The sequence below is a fragment of the Palaemon carinicauda genome, chromosome 44 (assembly GCF_036898095.1).
Source record: "Palaemon carinicauda isolate YSFRI2023 chromosome 44, ASM3689809v2, whole genome shotgun sequence".
NCBI classification, from domain to species: Eukaryota; Metazoa; Arthropoda; class Malacostraca; order Decapoda; family Palaemonidae; genus Palaemon; species Palaemon carinicauda.
In genome coordinates this window covers 30,962,803-30,978,566 of record NC_090768.1, presented here as the reverse complement: position 1 = coordinate 30,978,566, position 15,764 = coordinate 30,962,803, and the positions used below count along the sequence as shown (strand labels likewise).

Here is a 15,764-nt window from a genome sequence, read left to right as displayed (position 1 = left end):
GTTTGGATAAGTATGTGTCCTGTTTTCTGTGTTTTGTATAATCTTCCAATGGGGATTGTGTTCTTAATTATTCTATGTACCTTGAGAGATTTTAATGTTTTTTATGTATTTTTATAGGATGAATCACATATGTTGAAGAGTTTTAAGACAGCAAGATACAAAGCAGCTGCTCCTATAATGAAACAGTGTAAACGTCTTATTCTCCTGAGTGGTACCCCAGCACTTTCAAGGCCATCAGAGCTCTACACACAGATTAATGGCTTAGATCCCAATCTTTTTCCTCGGTAATTGTCCTATGTTACTCCACTTTTTTTTATGATGTGTTGATTTTATTTGTTAGATTTTCAAGGTTATCTTCAATCAATTAAACCAGATAGATTTTATCAGAGTTGTGGAATTGTAGGGTACACTACACCAATGTTTGTTAGGAAAAAATAACTGCTTGTGTGTGATCATATGGGCTCTGATTATGCTGGCTCTCAATATATTTCTTCATAATGATTGTTGGCATAAATGTGTTAAGCCACACCACATAGCAGAAATATGTAAACTGGAAGACCTGACTATAGTTCCCTTAATGTCTGTGCCAGAAGGTTAAGATGCTTTGCATTATTAAATCAAAACCACCCTAGAGATTTTGATATATTTTTTTTCAAATGATATTGACACCATAAATCTTTACTTAGATCAGTTAGTGTTGAAGCAATACCAAAATAATAAGCTTAAGATCTAATGATTAAAGAGATCGACTTTTAGTTGTGCATTTTTTCTGAAAGGTTTAGTTCAGCTACTTCTTGTTTATTTTCACATGTACTTTTGACTGAATGGCAACAGGAAATTTGCATAATGGAGGCAATTATAGATAGACTTTAATAATCCTGGGCTATTTGGTCTTTCAGCTCAAAACATTGGGCATTCTGCCATCAACTTTCTGTGTATTCCTTATGATTTCTCTCGTTTATCTTTTTCAAATTCTTTTACATGTCTAGGCTCAGAGTTTATCCCTCGTTTAAAAGAAAATCCTGCAAGCTAGTCTTTCTGTAATATATGAGTATTGTTCAGCAATTTTGTTTAGCTTTTTGCCTCATTTGACCAATTCCTGAGTAGATTTTATTAATACAAAATTGATACTTAGCAATTTGATTAAACTTTGATACTTTGCGATAATGATAATTAAAGTTGTAGAAGATACACAAGTATTTTCTTTACAGGTGAAAGTTAGTTTTATGTTAATCTATGTCCTAATCCTCCAGGTTTCAAGAATTTGGCATACGCTATTGTAATGGAAAACAGCTACCATGGGGGTGGGACTTCACTGGCTCAAGCAACATGGAAGAATTACAGATTATTTTACAAGCCAAGCTCATGATCCGCAGACTCAAATCAGAAGTTTTGAGCCAGCTTCCGCCCAAACAAAGGTAATTGTTCTTATATTTTTTAGTCTTGGTAATTTCACTATGTATTTATATTTTTTTCTTTATTTTAGGTAGAGCTTGTACTAGATGTTTTTTTCTTTAAAGTAGTTGATAATGTTTGTATATTTATAGTGCTTAAATATTTTTTTGCATGCTAAATGTGCAGCACATTAAATTTACAAGCAACGTTAGTTTTTGCTATCTTATCTCAGGCATAGAGAGTATTATCATTCATTTATACAGATACTGGCAGAAATAATTAAATACAGTATTTACTTTATAAATATTCGATATACAATGGTATATGTTGAATAGTTGGCATGAATCCTTATAGTCCAGTAAGAGCTTGAAAAAGTAATAGTGGTATCATTAACCCTGCATTAGTAACCTTAGATTTGTTGTCCGCCATCGGTAACCTGATACCAGCACGTTGACTTCAATTTTCAAATCAAATAACTCCCTTATTATTAAAGATATAAAAAAAATGAAACTTGGACATTGGTCACTAATAATTTAATACTATGTTAGGAGTAAAGGAAAAAAGAAAGATATTTACTATTTATTGTAAATATTATAAAAGATTATGTGGTAAAAATACATACATTAAAAAAACAGCCTATAGAATTGTGTAGTCTTGTCCTGAGTTCTTAAGTTGATCTTGGCAATGAAGCAAGATATGGGAACATCCATGCCAATTTTTAATGTCTTAGGCCCAAAAACTGAGAATCTTTGATGGGGTAAAAAAAAAAACTGAAATTGATGTTGCGATTAAAAAAAAAAAAAAAAAAAAAAAAACGGTACTTTAAAAATGTACGCCATAAACCACCTTAATATTAAAATATCTCGTGAATTTACCACCCTAAAAGATAGGTAAAAGATAGTAAATATAAGCAATTAAAAAGGTGTCAAAAAGAATAAAAAAGAAATTTCTTCGGAGAGGGCCACTTGACATAGAGTGTATCCCCTATAGCTCACTCAGAAATTAATATAAGATCTCCAAAATATATGACGTGGCCACACAGCCTAAGATAACGGCATCACTGCATAGCAACAGTACTCACCAAAGTTCACTGAAATTCTCTTTAATTTTTGTAAATATCAATTTGAGATATATATCAAAATGTTCAAGTGTGCAATATTATGATTTGTACATTGTTCGGTAACATGGTACCCACCTGGTGACTGACGAAAGTTTGAGGGCTGTAATCTTGGTAATATCTGGAGCTCAGTTTGATGCATCCTACCTCGACCAATGCACTTCACCAAATGACACCGCATACCTCAAACTCTCAGGAAAAGCTGAAATTATCCGAGAAATTTAAATTAATATGGGTCTGCACATGTGCCAGGTTACCAAATTGGGTCCACAATATGCACGCAAGGTTAAGGAAAAAATGTCTTAACATAGATAAAATTGTTAATCTTTTTTTTTGTCTTTATTGGTAATATACTTCCTCAATAAAAGATTTAATTGTGATTTAGGATGATGGTAATATTGGACCCAAGTTTGATCAAAGCCAACACCAAAGCCATGGAAGAAGCTGCAAGGAATCTGGGGATGAGACTCAAAGGTGTTGAAAAGCATGGTGCCTTATTGGAATTTTTCTCACAGTCTGCTTTTGCCAAGTTGAAAGCTGTGAGGTAAGACAATTTTGTTAATTAATTTTTTACATATGAAATTATGGAATAAATATCCTATTACATATATTGTAGACTTTTATTTTAAAATTATTATGCTTACTTAAAACTATGAATGTTAAGTCATTTATATTTCTTCAGGGACTAACAATAGTTTTGATTTTTATTGAAATTTTTAATGTCGGTTCACATCAGCTAGCAATTTTAGTTATTTTCCTTATCATTATTTTACCCTTTGCACTTGTATAAGTTTAATGTAAAAATAAAATACACTAGCATAAGAATTTTCAAATCCACAGCGAGTATATCAAGGAACTACTTGAAGGAGAAAGCAAATTTATTGTTTTTGCCCATCATCGGGTCATGTTGGACAAGCTCTCTGAAACATGTGAAGGTGTCAATGCACAGTAAGTACAACTATCTTATTAAAGTTCAGAATTTTATAAAAACCATCTTTGTTTATATCTTTAATTGTAAAATTATTTTGAATTAAGGACTGAAAAACATATTTAAAGGTTTAAAGGTCACTCATGAATGGCAGAGGAAAGGGGCAGTGACATTGCCCTAGCAAGCAGGACAATGCCCTAGAGATTGACCAAATATGATCAGCGTCCAAGCCTGCTATCCACCCAAGCTAGGACCAGGGAGAGCCAGGCAATGGCTGCTTATGACTTAGTAGATAGACCTATAGGCTCCCCCAAACCCCCTAAGCTTAGCTCACAACGATGGTAAGGTTGCAGACACTAATGGCACTAACGAGTCTGAGCAGGACTCGAACTAACGATTAGCAAACACCAGGCAAAGACGTTACCAATCAGGCCACAACAAACAACCATAAATCATGTCTAGCCTTATTTCTGTGTAAGAAATCTCAGCCACACCAAGTTGTTTTGATCAAAACAAATCCCTAATGCACATGGCCATATCTCCAGGTGACACTGTCTATCATTCCATTGTGCAAATTGGCAGCATTAACAGCTACTCTGCATTGCTCTCCCAGATTCACCAATGCTACAATTCAATGCTTTCTTTACTTGTGCCTATATTCGGAATCTTACAACTTCAGATGGTTCTTCAGCTGTCTTAATGCTATACCCCTTACTGTAATCTTGAAGCACCCTGCAGAGACGGCTTGAAGAAGTAAAACATCTCGCTCCATTGTTTCTTATTCTTTGAAGGACCTTCCCTCATATAAGAATGCAGTGAGCCTTGCCATTTTTTTTTAACAATCTTGGAGGAAATATTTGCTTTGCATCCTTAGCAGCATCTATTTCTTGTTTTATTCCTCATTCCTTGCTGCTAGGATCTCTGCTGTTCCCAGTATCATTTCTGTCTCAGTTGTTAGAGCTGTCTACAATCCTGTCTTTATGAGTTTCTTCCATCATCAAGCCTTTTCAGGGGTTTAATATTTTAGTTGTATGCCATTGTGTTATTTTATATGTTGTGATAACCACCGGAGGATTGCCCCCTTTCCCCTATTTTCTACTGCATTTTCTTACCTCCTGTGCCTAATGTATTGAATGTGCTGTGCTCCTTCCTACTGCAGTTCCTCCTGCCTCCCTCATGTCCCTTGAGAACATGCTGCTTCCTAATGAGTTAATTTTATCATTGTCGCTCTCTACAGTAGTTTTCATATTGAAAGATTATGTAACTTCTTAAGGGCTCTTGAAGTTCTTTAGACCTGGATGTTGTATCTCCACGGGAGCATACAAGCATGAAGGGTCGTAGAGAATCTTCTTTCTCACATTCACATTTTTATGCTAGCTCTTACCAGCGTTGTTCTTACTGAAGTGGCTGTTACCGGGATCACTCCCATAGGTGTAGCAGTAGCTCAAGGCAAATATTTGTCTTTAATTCTTACTGATTGACCCCATGAATTTCTTTGTTGCCCCGTGGTCGTGTCTTCGTGTCATTCCTAAAATGATTTGTCACCATCTTGCTGCAGAGGACAGTTCCTTTCACTTGAGGTCGCCAAATCTTAACTATCCTAGAATACTGCTTAACCCTTTTACCCCCAATGGACGTACTGGTACGTTTCACAAAATTCATCCCTTTACCCCCATGGACGTACTGGTACGTCCTTGAAATAAAACTGCTATTTAAATTTTTTTGCATATTTTTTATAACTTTATGAGAAACTTCACCCATTTTCCAAAAGAATGATACCAACCTGACCTGTCTATGACGAAAATTAAGGCTGTTAGAGTAATTTAAAAAATATATATATCAAAATGTGCTTGAAAAAAAAAAACCCTGGGGGTTAAGGGTTGGAAGGTTCCAAATAGCTTGCGGGTAAAAGGGTTAATGACTTCACCTTTGTCAGTCTGGTTGGAAGAGTCTGTTACCTTGCAAAATTTGTCCAGCCTAGACTAATCCAGATGAATGTTTGATGACTAACTCTGTTCAGGATCACTCCTCTTTGTCCTTTGATTCTTTTGAATCTGCAGAATCCTCTCTGATGCTATAAACCTTCCCAAAAGACCTGAATTGGATTCAACATAAGACCAATTTGTGGGTGAACTCTCTGAGGAAGAACCTCCTGAAAATCTTCTCAACCTCCAGGTTAAATGTCCTTCACTGGAGGTGCTAGTCTAGGGGTATGACTTCATTAATCTTGAAGATTTTTCATAGCCACTGTTCATGAGGTATGTATGGAGAATACAGGGTTCTTTACCAGGCGGTATGGGTTTCCTATGGCCAAGTCCATCTCAAGTTTTGGCTATTACTGCTGCATGGTTGGTTTTTTGTATGATCTGTTTTAAAAGATTTAAGACTCCAAACCATAGCTTTATTGATTGATAACTCCCAAAGAGGGGATAGCGTATGATAGGGTCAATTCTTCCATGGTTTCATCTCCTTGTAGAGTAAGATGCCTTTTACAGCTTTTACGATGGGGCATTAGGTTTGACATCCATCTTGCTTATAGTACATATTCTCTGGAAGAATTTGTCAAGAAACATTACGTGATCTTGTCCTTGGGAAGATCATTACTGGCCCTTGAGTAAGGCACTGGGTTCTAGCCAAAATCTATCCAGATTAGTGTTCCAGATTGACCACCCTCACACACAGCAATTTCTTCATACCAAGCCTTAACCAGTTTAGGGTGGTCTTTTTCAATTGCAAGACTATAGTTACCCTTTAGTTAAAAGGTGCACTGGGATGAGGCCTTTCTCCCCATTCAGATGGTCTGCACTCTGGTAGAGCTAGTCCTTAATTTGAGTTGGTAGCAGATCGGGGTTTACATGATGAGATCAAGATTCTCTTTTATAGGGTTAGGACATCTACCATCCTATATTCAAGAGGATGAATTGTTTCTTTGTTTTTGTAGATTGATCCCTTCTCTTGTATAATTTCGATCAGTCTCCCTTTTTCCCTTATGCGAGTTAGAGCTATTAGCAATAGAGTGGTAGCTATAGTATTTAATTCAATTTAGGTCGCAAATCTGGAAAGGGTTATTTTTGCAATATATTTGGTATAATCTTTCCTTATAAATCTAAATCTAACTCATGATATCTGTTTTGACTTAGAACTCAAGCATGTTGGCAAGTGTAAAGTTCCAATGTTATTTTAGTATGACATTTTACATCTATAGATAGAAAGTACAGTATTAGTCTTTATCATCTGGTAGCGGATATCAGGATTACTTTTGTTATATACAGGCATTTGTCTCTGGAAGTTGGAATGTCAGCGTTGCTCCTTAACCCTTTAACCCCCAGGCTATTTGGAAATTTCCAACCCTTAACCCCCAGGGGGTTATTTTTTTCCCAGCACATTTTGCAGTATATTTTTTTTAAATTGCTCTAACAGCCTTAATTTTTGTCATATAGAGGTCAGGTTGGTCTCATTCTCTTGGAAAATGCCTGAATTTTCTCAAAAAAGTTATGAAAAATATGAAAAAATAAATTTTTATAGCATATTTTTGCAAGGACGTACCGGTACGTCCATGGGGGTAAAGGGGTGGCTTTTGTGAAACGTACAAGTACGTCTTTTGGGGGTAAAAGGGTTAAGATTATGAAATTTTCCCATTTTTTTCCTTCCATTACACTAATGCCTCTAATAAAGCAATGAAACCAGCATCTAACTACAATAACATACAGCAGATGTAGGACAGCTTCTGTCTAAGTCAAAATACTTCCCTATCCTCTTGATGCCATGAATCTGTGGGGAAAAAAGATTTTCATGTACTGTACAGAAAACGTTTACCTGTGCTCCACAAACCACCAGAAGAGTTGGAAGACCCAAGCCTACATGACTGAGGACTATGCCGTGTGAAGTTGGAGATGATGAATGGAGAAGTATTGAATTAAAATCTCAAGATAGAAACGACTGGCGAAATCTCACCAAGACCCTTTGTGTCAATAGGTGTAGGAGATGATGATAATGATGATGATGATAATAGTTAAACTTCTTTATTCTTAAATTTCAATTGGTTTTAGCTCTTCAGCTCGAGAATGCATTTTTTCTTCCCTTGAATTAATTTTTGAGTAAACAGCAAAATTGGGTAATAAAGTTGGTTATTCGTTTAAATATATATATATATATATATATATATATATATATATATATATATATATATATATATATATATATATATTTATACAGTATATATATATATGTACTGTATATATATATATATATATGTGTGTGTTATTTCTTAATGTTTGAAATATGGTGTACAGTATAAACAAGATCATGTTATTTATAGTCATATATATATATATATATATATATATATATATATATATATATATATATATATATATATATATATACAGTATATATATATAAATATATATATATAAATATATATATATGTGTGTGTGTGTATGTGTGTGCTGAAATTAATGAAGAATTTCATGGCAGTGATGATGAGTCAAGCTGCTTGGAGTAGGATACCACCCTCCATTTGCATGAAGACTATTTCAATTCATGTTGACTGGTTAAGTTCTTGTTGCTATATAGGTTAGTATATATATGACAGACTTGTGCTTGTAAGGATAAAGTGAAAAATAAGAATTGGGAAATAATACTGAGAGTTTTGATAATATCGACAATGATATTTTACAGTATTCTTATAAGAAGTGTTGTTCCTAGAAATAATTTTTTATAATAAAAGTCTTTATTTCAATTATTACCTGAAGTTCATAGTGTAATGCCTATGAAATCAGAGTTTCTTGGCATTAAAAGTAAAAACTACAAGGACCACCCCTATCCATTTGGTACTACAATAGATCACCCTCCTATGTTGTACGACCCCAGTCATGTAAGGGGTCTGCTGGTCAAACTACTGCTTATAATGACACCTCAGTAATAGTGGGGATGTGGGTGGGAGAGTATGAACTTAGGTAAGTATAAAGATGATATCTTCAATTTTATTATAAAGATCAGATTTATTTCAATCTATCTCGGCATACTTGAATGTTAAGAATTTTAAAGAACTCTATTTATTAAAATGAGATTTAAATGGTAGAGTTAAAGGTGGACTTATTAGGCCAACTCCATGAGAATTAATTATCATCATTATTAATGTTACAAGCTACGTTGTGATCATAGCTGGAGAAGCAGAACTCTACAAGGAAAGACCATAATAGGGAAGTAGCCACGAGCAGGAAAGAAATTGGGAAGTAAATGACAAATTATAAAAGGAATAAAGAAAATATAATGAAATAGGAGGAATAACAATATTAGCCTATTACCCAAAGATGTGTATGCAACAAGTTTGAACTTTGGAGTTCCATTAATTCAACTGTCTGATGAGGAAGATTATTCATCAATTTGGTCATATCAGGAAAAAAAAACCATCTGGAATACCGTTATAATTAACTGCATACTTAGAATCATGTGGTGGATGGTATGGTGTATGAAGATCTGAATTAAAAAATGGTTAGTATTATGAAAAATTTTGTTTAACCTACACAAATGAGCCAATGAAATGGCAGTACCAGAGAGTAATATGCAGGTGAAGGAATAGAATATTAATAGTACTTGAGTTTTTACTTAACGATGCAAAATGAGAGTCAATGGTGAAAGTCTAAGCGGAGGAAAACTACTCGAAAAATGGCAGAATAAAAGGTTTCAAAACATTTTCTAAAGATAATGATTTATGATATAGTGTATCACTGCACTGTGAATTAAAATTTCAAATTGACGTCCATAATTATGGCTTTGAGTTAACAATGTGTTTTGAGACATGCAAGTTACCAATAAAAGAATACTTTTTTTAACATTTCCAAATTTTTAGCTGTAGTTGGTGAGAAATCTGTAAGTGGATGGAAGCTACAATTTATTTTATTAACTTGTATAGTTTAAGATACAATACAGTAGTACCGTATGGCCTAAATGTATAAACAGAAATGTGGATCTTAATTTTCTTGTTTGGTTGAAGTACCCAACAATATTGATAGTGAGAAAATTGATAGTGAGAACTGCAATAATTATAGTGATGATAATAGCAATAATGATAATCTATAAAAGTACCATGAATGTGGGCTACTGTAAATGATAGATCTTGATTATTTCTGTTTCATTTTGCCTTTCCATTTACATACAGCATTTTTTTAGATATTGTATAAACTTCGCCTATTAACCAATTATATTTTTATAGATACATACGAATTGATGGGAGAACAAGTGGTGATGCAAGACAGCAACTTGTGAATAAGTTCCAAACCAACAGCAATGTTAAGGCTGCCATTCTGTCTATCACGGCGGCAAATGCTGGAATTACGTTAACAGCAGCACAGCTGGTAGTCTTTGCCGAGGTGTTTTGGAACCCAGGGGTAAGAGCTTCTTTCATTACCTTTAATTTATATATATTTAGAATTAAAATTTTTCTCCTTCATTGAATGTAGTTAAGGAAATAATGACCAGTTGATCATAGGTTGTTTTGATGATATAACTTCCTTCCAAAAACTACAACCATCTCTAAATATATACCTTAGATTTAAGTCTTTTGCCCTTTTTATGAATACTTTATCTTATAAGTACCATGGGAATAATAACGATAATAATAATGATGGTTCAAAAAGGCATAAGGCCAGGGACTTAACCAAGAACCTAAGTGACAGAGTACCAAACGGGCAAGACTAAGATGAACTCCCAGCAAGACAAGGGAACAAACAATGGCCGCCGACGGACGGGCCCAGACGGTAATGATAAAACAGACTATACTGGTTAGATGACAAAAGCCCGGTACTACAAAAAGCTGTCAAAACAAACTATGGTACTTAACATTGGAATGGGTGAAGATGGAGCTTCGGTCATGACGAAATAAATCCACAAGTGTGAAAAACGCCGAGAGCACAACAAATTACACACACTCGAGCAAGTCCAAATAGAAGGATGTTGTTCAGATGGCGCTCGCGTGGGTGGCGTGGCTCTGGTAGATTGGCTGGTGCCTCTGTATCGGCCCATCCCTTTGACGAAGGAATTAACTAAATGGAAGACAGCCTGTGAATAGTGGCTTTCACGCGCCTTTGCTTTATACACGACACCCACAAGGTGCTCGCGCGAGGGTAGTAACCTCTGCATTCCATGCTTTTATCTTTCTCTGGTATAATTGGAAGATTTTATCAGAAAAGTGTATTAGAAGGACCCCTTTTCACCGGGCGCCACAGGTCTCTCCCCAGAAATAGATTTTTCCTTCGTCAAAATCCCTTTTCTTTGAATCTTATCTCTGAATAGAACAAGCTATGGACTTGCAGTGTTAACTTAATGACCTCTGAATAGAAATATAATGAAAAAATTCTCCCCCACTATCCTGTCTTGCCCTCCCCCTCCCTATTAAACTGTCTAAACACCCACCAGTTACTGTGAAGTGAGTGTCGATTGAGTTTGCTGGAGAAAATATGTAAACAGAACTTTGGATTTAAATGGTGACTGCCACAAGGACAGCTCTTGTTTATTTTTTTATTTTTAGTGATTGATAAGCTCCACTATAAATTTGAAAATCCATATGAGGTGTTAGATGTTGTTTCTAATGGTCTTAGTTATGTTTTATGTGAGTTATGTATGGATGGTAGCATGGAAGAAGTTAGGTTGCACCACACCCACATACTTCATACTTAAGTAAAGAAGTACCAGGATATGTTTTTGAGAATGGGATGAATAAAGGGTTGAAAATTAATTGGCATGAACCCATTATATGTAAGAAGCCTGGACTATAAGTAGTGAATGTTAGATGAAAAATGAAGGTAGAGTAAGCTTATGAAAGAATGGGGTGAAGATAGGCTGGACAAGGGTGAAAATGTATGAGAGAGTATGGAAGATATATACAGTGCGGTCCCGAATTATGCGATTCCCAATTTATGCGATGGCTATTTTTCAAAAATAATTTTTCTGTATCTGGGAAGCTGTTCAAAGTCTGGGAGTCAAGCACTACAAAATGTATCAAATCTATTGTGTTTTCAAGTATGCTGGTTGCTCACAGTGCTTGATAATAAATGTTACTAAATGATATTTACCTTACATCTTATTAACATAATTTCATAATAAATAGCCTATTAAAGGATAAAATTCCACATCAACAATGAAACCAACTTCAACCATGCAAGTCCAGCTGACAAAATGTAAACAGAACTGTGGTTACGTTCTCTGCAGTCTTTATCTTTCTCTAACCTTTCAATAATTTTAATTTTAGTATTAATATTGATGGCATATTAAAGTATTATTTCTGTTTAGTACAGTATACATGCAGCATATATTTTTTATGAATTAAATATAAAGTTTAAGAGGTACTAAATACTATAATATTGTCAGTATTTGAAGTTCTATTCCTTCATGATGTACTATATAAGTTCAGTATAACTGAAATGTCTTTGAGGTTGTTATGCTATATTTATTTTGTGCTTGTCAGCATTTCATGTATACAGAAAAATAATTGCATGAGGAATATCATGCTACATGGGGAGGGTATTACAGGGAATTGCATTACCAAATACCAGATTTCCGTATGTAGTTTAGATAACTGATACTGATGAATAGATGTACCCCTACTTTCGGATATTCCATAGTCTATATCTAAACGAATATACTGTACAGGAACTTTCTGTCCTAATATAAATATTGAATTACAGATTTTAGTGCAAGCAGAGGATCGAGCCCATAGAATTGGTCAACAAGACTCTGTAACTGTACAGTATCTGGTGGCTAAAGGGACTGTAGATGATCACATCTGGCCACTAGTTCAAGCAAAGTTAGAAGTACTAAGCAAAGCTGGTCTAAGCAAGGATTCCAGTCTGTCAGGGGAAGCTACATATCAAAAGGTATTTTGAAATAAATGATCTTCCTCTGTTTTCTTTAGCTAAAAAAATACTTTTTTTAACATAGCAGACAAACTTTGGTGCTTACATTGTTGGGAATGAATATAAAATTTGGTATGATAAAATTCCAAATAAAAGAAATATATTATGAATTTTATTTCTTGAAAAAGTGGTACCCCCCAATAGAGAGCTACAGAAATAAGATAGATATTGAGGAATTCAATATGTTGTTTCTGTGATTTACATACCTCTATGTGCTCTTGTGCCTCTTGAAAGCATCTTTATTGTTTATTTGTTCCATAGGCTGGAATTAAATATTTTTTAACATGGCTAACAAGAAATACTATGATTTATACATTTTAGAGTACACTTGCTATAAACCTGATAGGTATACAGTTATGGTAATTATGTTAATGCAATTTTAGAACTATATTTCTATTAAATCAATTGATTATATAGGAAAGATTATTGTATCTTTTATATTATTTCCATGAATCTTACCTCTGAATAGAACATGCTATTAAGTGGAAATGTCAACTTGACCTCTAATATTATTAATATTATTATTATTATTTTTAGTCATTTTAAAGAGACTGGTGGTTTATAGTGTGGTGTTCCAGGTTGAAGTAGATAAGTCCATCCTGTGGTCATCCATTTGCTTGTTGGTTTTAAATACAATGCTAGAGTTGTTTTGCCATTCTCGTATACAAGGCTCTGAGGTTGTTAAACCAGTAACCATGAACTTCATCGGGCCCTGGGGCTTTCCAGTTTGGAGTTTTCTTCTGGTAGTTCCGTATAGTCTCTGTTCGGATATCAGAGAACCTTTGTTTAATTCTTCCATCTTCATTGATTTTTATTTTATGTAGCCATTTTGCTCGTTTGTTGTGAGCTACTGGGACATTCCATGTGCCTTCTCAGAGCTGTTTGGATGGTTCTGCTTCTAGGTTTTCTTGATGCCCGGTACTAAAAAAATCTGTCAAAAACAATCTATGGTACTTAACATTGGTCAGGAGCAAGAATAGCTTCAGCCATGACGAAAAACTTCACGAAACAGTGAAAAAACAAGCAGCACAAAAATGAAGAATACGACGCTTACGAAATCCAACAGAAGGATGCAGTACAGATGTCGCTAGTGTCGGGCGTCGGTGGGGTGGCTCAGGTAAGGTAGATAGGGCCTCTGTTACGGCCCTTCCCTTTGATGAAGGAATTATCTAAATGGAAGACAGCCTGTGAATAGTGGTTTTCACACGCCCCTGCTTTATACACGACGCCCACTGGGTGATCGCGCGAGGGTAGTAACCTCTGCATTCCATACTTTTAACTTTCTCTGGTATATTTGGAAGTATTTATATCAGAAAAGTGTAAGGAAGGACTCTTTTCACCGGGCATCACAGGTATCTCCCCAGAAATAGATTTTTCCTGTCAAAATCCCTTTTTATTTGGCTGTAAAGGCATTTCCAGTTTGTTTCAAAGAGTTTGTTCTGTTGATATCCTGTTTCTGTTCTCATTTTGTTATCATTCTTTATATTATTGTTATATTTATTATTATGATTATTATCATTTTTATTATTACTTGCAAAGCTACAACCCTAGTTGGAAAAGCAACTCCAACAAGGACTCCAACAGGGAAAATAGCCCAGTTAGGAAAGGAAATAAGGAAACAGATTGAAAACTGTTCCTGAGTATATCCTCAAGCAAGAGAACTCTAACCCAAGACAGAGGAAGACCATGGTACAGAGGCTATGGCACTACCCAAGACTGGAGATAAAAAAAAAGAAAATGTGACCTTTCCCCTATATACCCAGTGTGGGAAATATTATGTGCGGGAAATGATTCCAAGAAGACCTCCCCATAACTGATATCTAGATCCTAAACTGAGTGACTGGACTGCCAACAGGTCAGAAAACTGCAATGATACGGTTTGTCATCGATTACATCAAGGGAATTCTTCCATTTTGGCTTTGTCAGTACCAATACCACTTCAGTGTTTGGGCGCTACACCTAGCACATGATAATACACCCCAACTAAGAGTGTTCAACAATGATTAGAATAAAGACAATAATGCAAGAGCATGAGTGGGGACAGTGCTGTTTTGCACCTTCCTGCAGGGCCCCATTTTAGGATGGGATAATAAGGATTGTTCACTTCAGCAGCACATAAAAATGTAAGAAACCCTTACAATTATATAGTGTTTACAACAATACCTTTCAAGATTTAAATGTAAGTTCCTTTAACTAAAAAATCTTTAATGTGAAATAGTTTGAAACATGTGAAGACAATATTTTGGTTACCTCTGAGGAATAAATCTAAGTGAGGCCATTAAACAATCAGTGGAGTTTAGTTAAAATCAATGATGACTTTAACCTATCCAAGGCATTTATTCAAAAACTTTACACATTCTTTTGTAAGGTTAACTTAACAAAATGTGCCAGGCTAAATAAAAAAAAAAAACTTTAACTCATAAGCATATGGTTAGTCAAAGTGTAAAGTTAATAATAACGGAAAGGATTTATAAAAGACAATTGGAACACTTGGTTATTCAATAAGCAAGAGGTTAGTCAAAACAATAAATGAAATAAAATTAAAATTACCTCTTTGTAACAATGACCATCAAGGTTACAGAAAAAAAGGAAATATAACACATATAACCCTTTAACAACAAATGGCCATTAAGGTTACGAAAAAAATTAAATATAACACGAATAACCTTATAACAACAAATGACCATTAAGGTTACAGAAACTTCCACACACACACACCTGAATGTCCATAGTCAGATAAAGACAGGAACATAGCTAAATGAAAATCACCTAGACATTCATTTAACTGAAGGGGAAATGTGACCACATGGACACCTTGGTCAAGTCACGTATGTCGCTTGAGGTTTCCAATGTTCCAGAGGACAAAGTTCTCAACGTTATGTCATCGTTCAGCTTCTGTCCCTGTGATTTGTGATCTTATTTTTTGGTGAGGACATCAATGGGAAACCCTTTCGCTGCCATTCCACTGGTTTATGGAGTTCTTTCGTCCAAAGAATGCTCAAGGATGTTGTTGGTGGTCACCTATGATGGGACATATTTACTAACTGCATTCTTTCTGCCCCATAGCAGTGATACTATAGAAAAAGGGAACCCTGGGGTACACCCATAAACTTAATTGGACAGATGTGGTTCCGACAAGTAAGGCAGAGGTGTGTCGGCCATCTAGGCCTATGCTAGCTAACTTGAGGTGGCATGTCAGATCCAAGAGTAGGGATTAATCTCTCTGGAGAAGCAGACGTCTTGAAGGGTACCTGTAAAGAATGCAAGAAGTATTCTGTGGCTCTATCCAAATATACCTGTGAATAAAATCTAACTATCTGGTAGCATGAAATTGAATCCTAACAAAACTCAAACTATGATTGCAAATAGGTCAACCTCTGAATCTCAGCATTGATAATGTTTCTTTAAC

At 35.1% G+C, this 15,764-nt stretch overlaps 1 protein-coding gene across 1 annotated transcript in view; it reads left to right on the top strand.

The window, feature by feature from the left end:
* The window catches only part of Marcal1 (SWI/SNF-related matrix-associated actin-dependent regulator of chromatin subfamily A-like protein 1), a 198,029-nt gene that overhangs the window by 165,173 nt on the left and 17,092 nt on the right, over positions 1-15,764 (top strand). The window contains exons 8-13 of the mRNA XM_068366961.1: positions 118-284; positions 1,254-1,418; positions 2,898-3,056; positions 3,353-3,460; positions 9,658-9,832; positions 12,128-12,316. Of these exons, the coding sequence (XP_068223062.1) occupies positions 118-284; positions 1,254-1,418; positions 2,898-3,056; positions 3,353-3,460; positions 9,658-9,832; positions 12,128-12,316 (963 nt within the window). The remainder of the gene's footprint in view (positions 1-117; positions 285-1,253; positions 1,419-2,897; positions 3,057-3,352; positions 3,461-9,657; positions 9,833-12,127; positions 12,317-15,764) is intronic.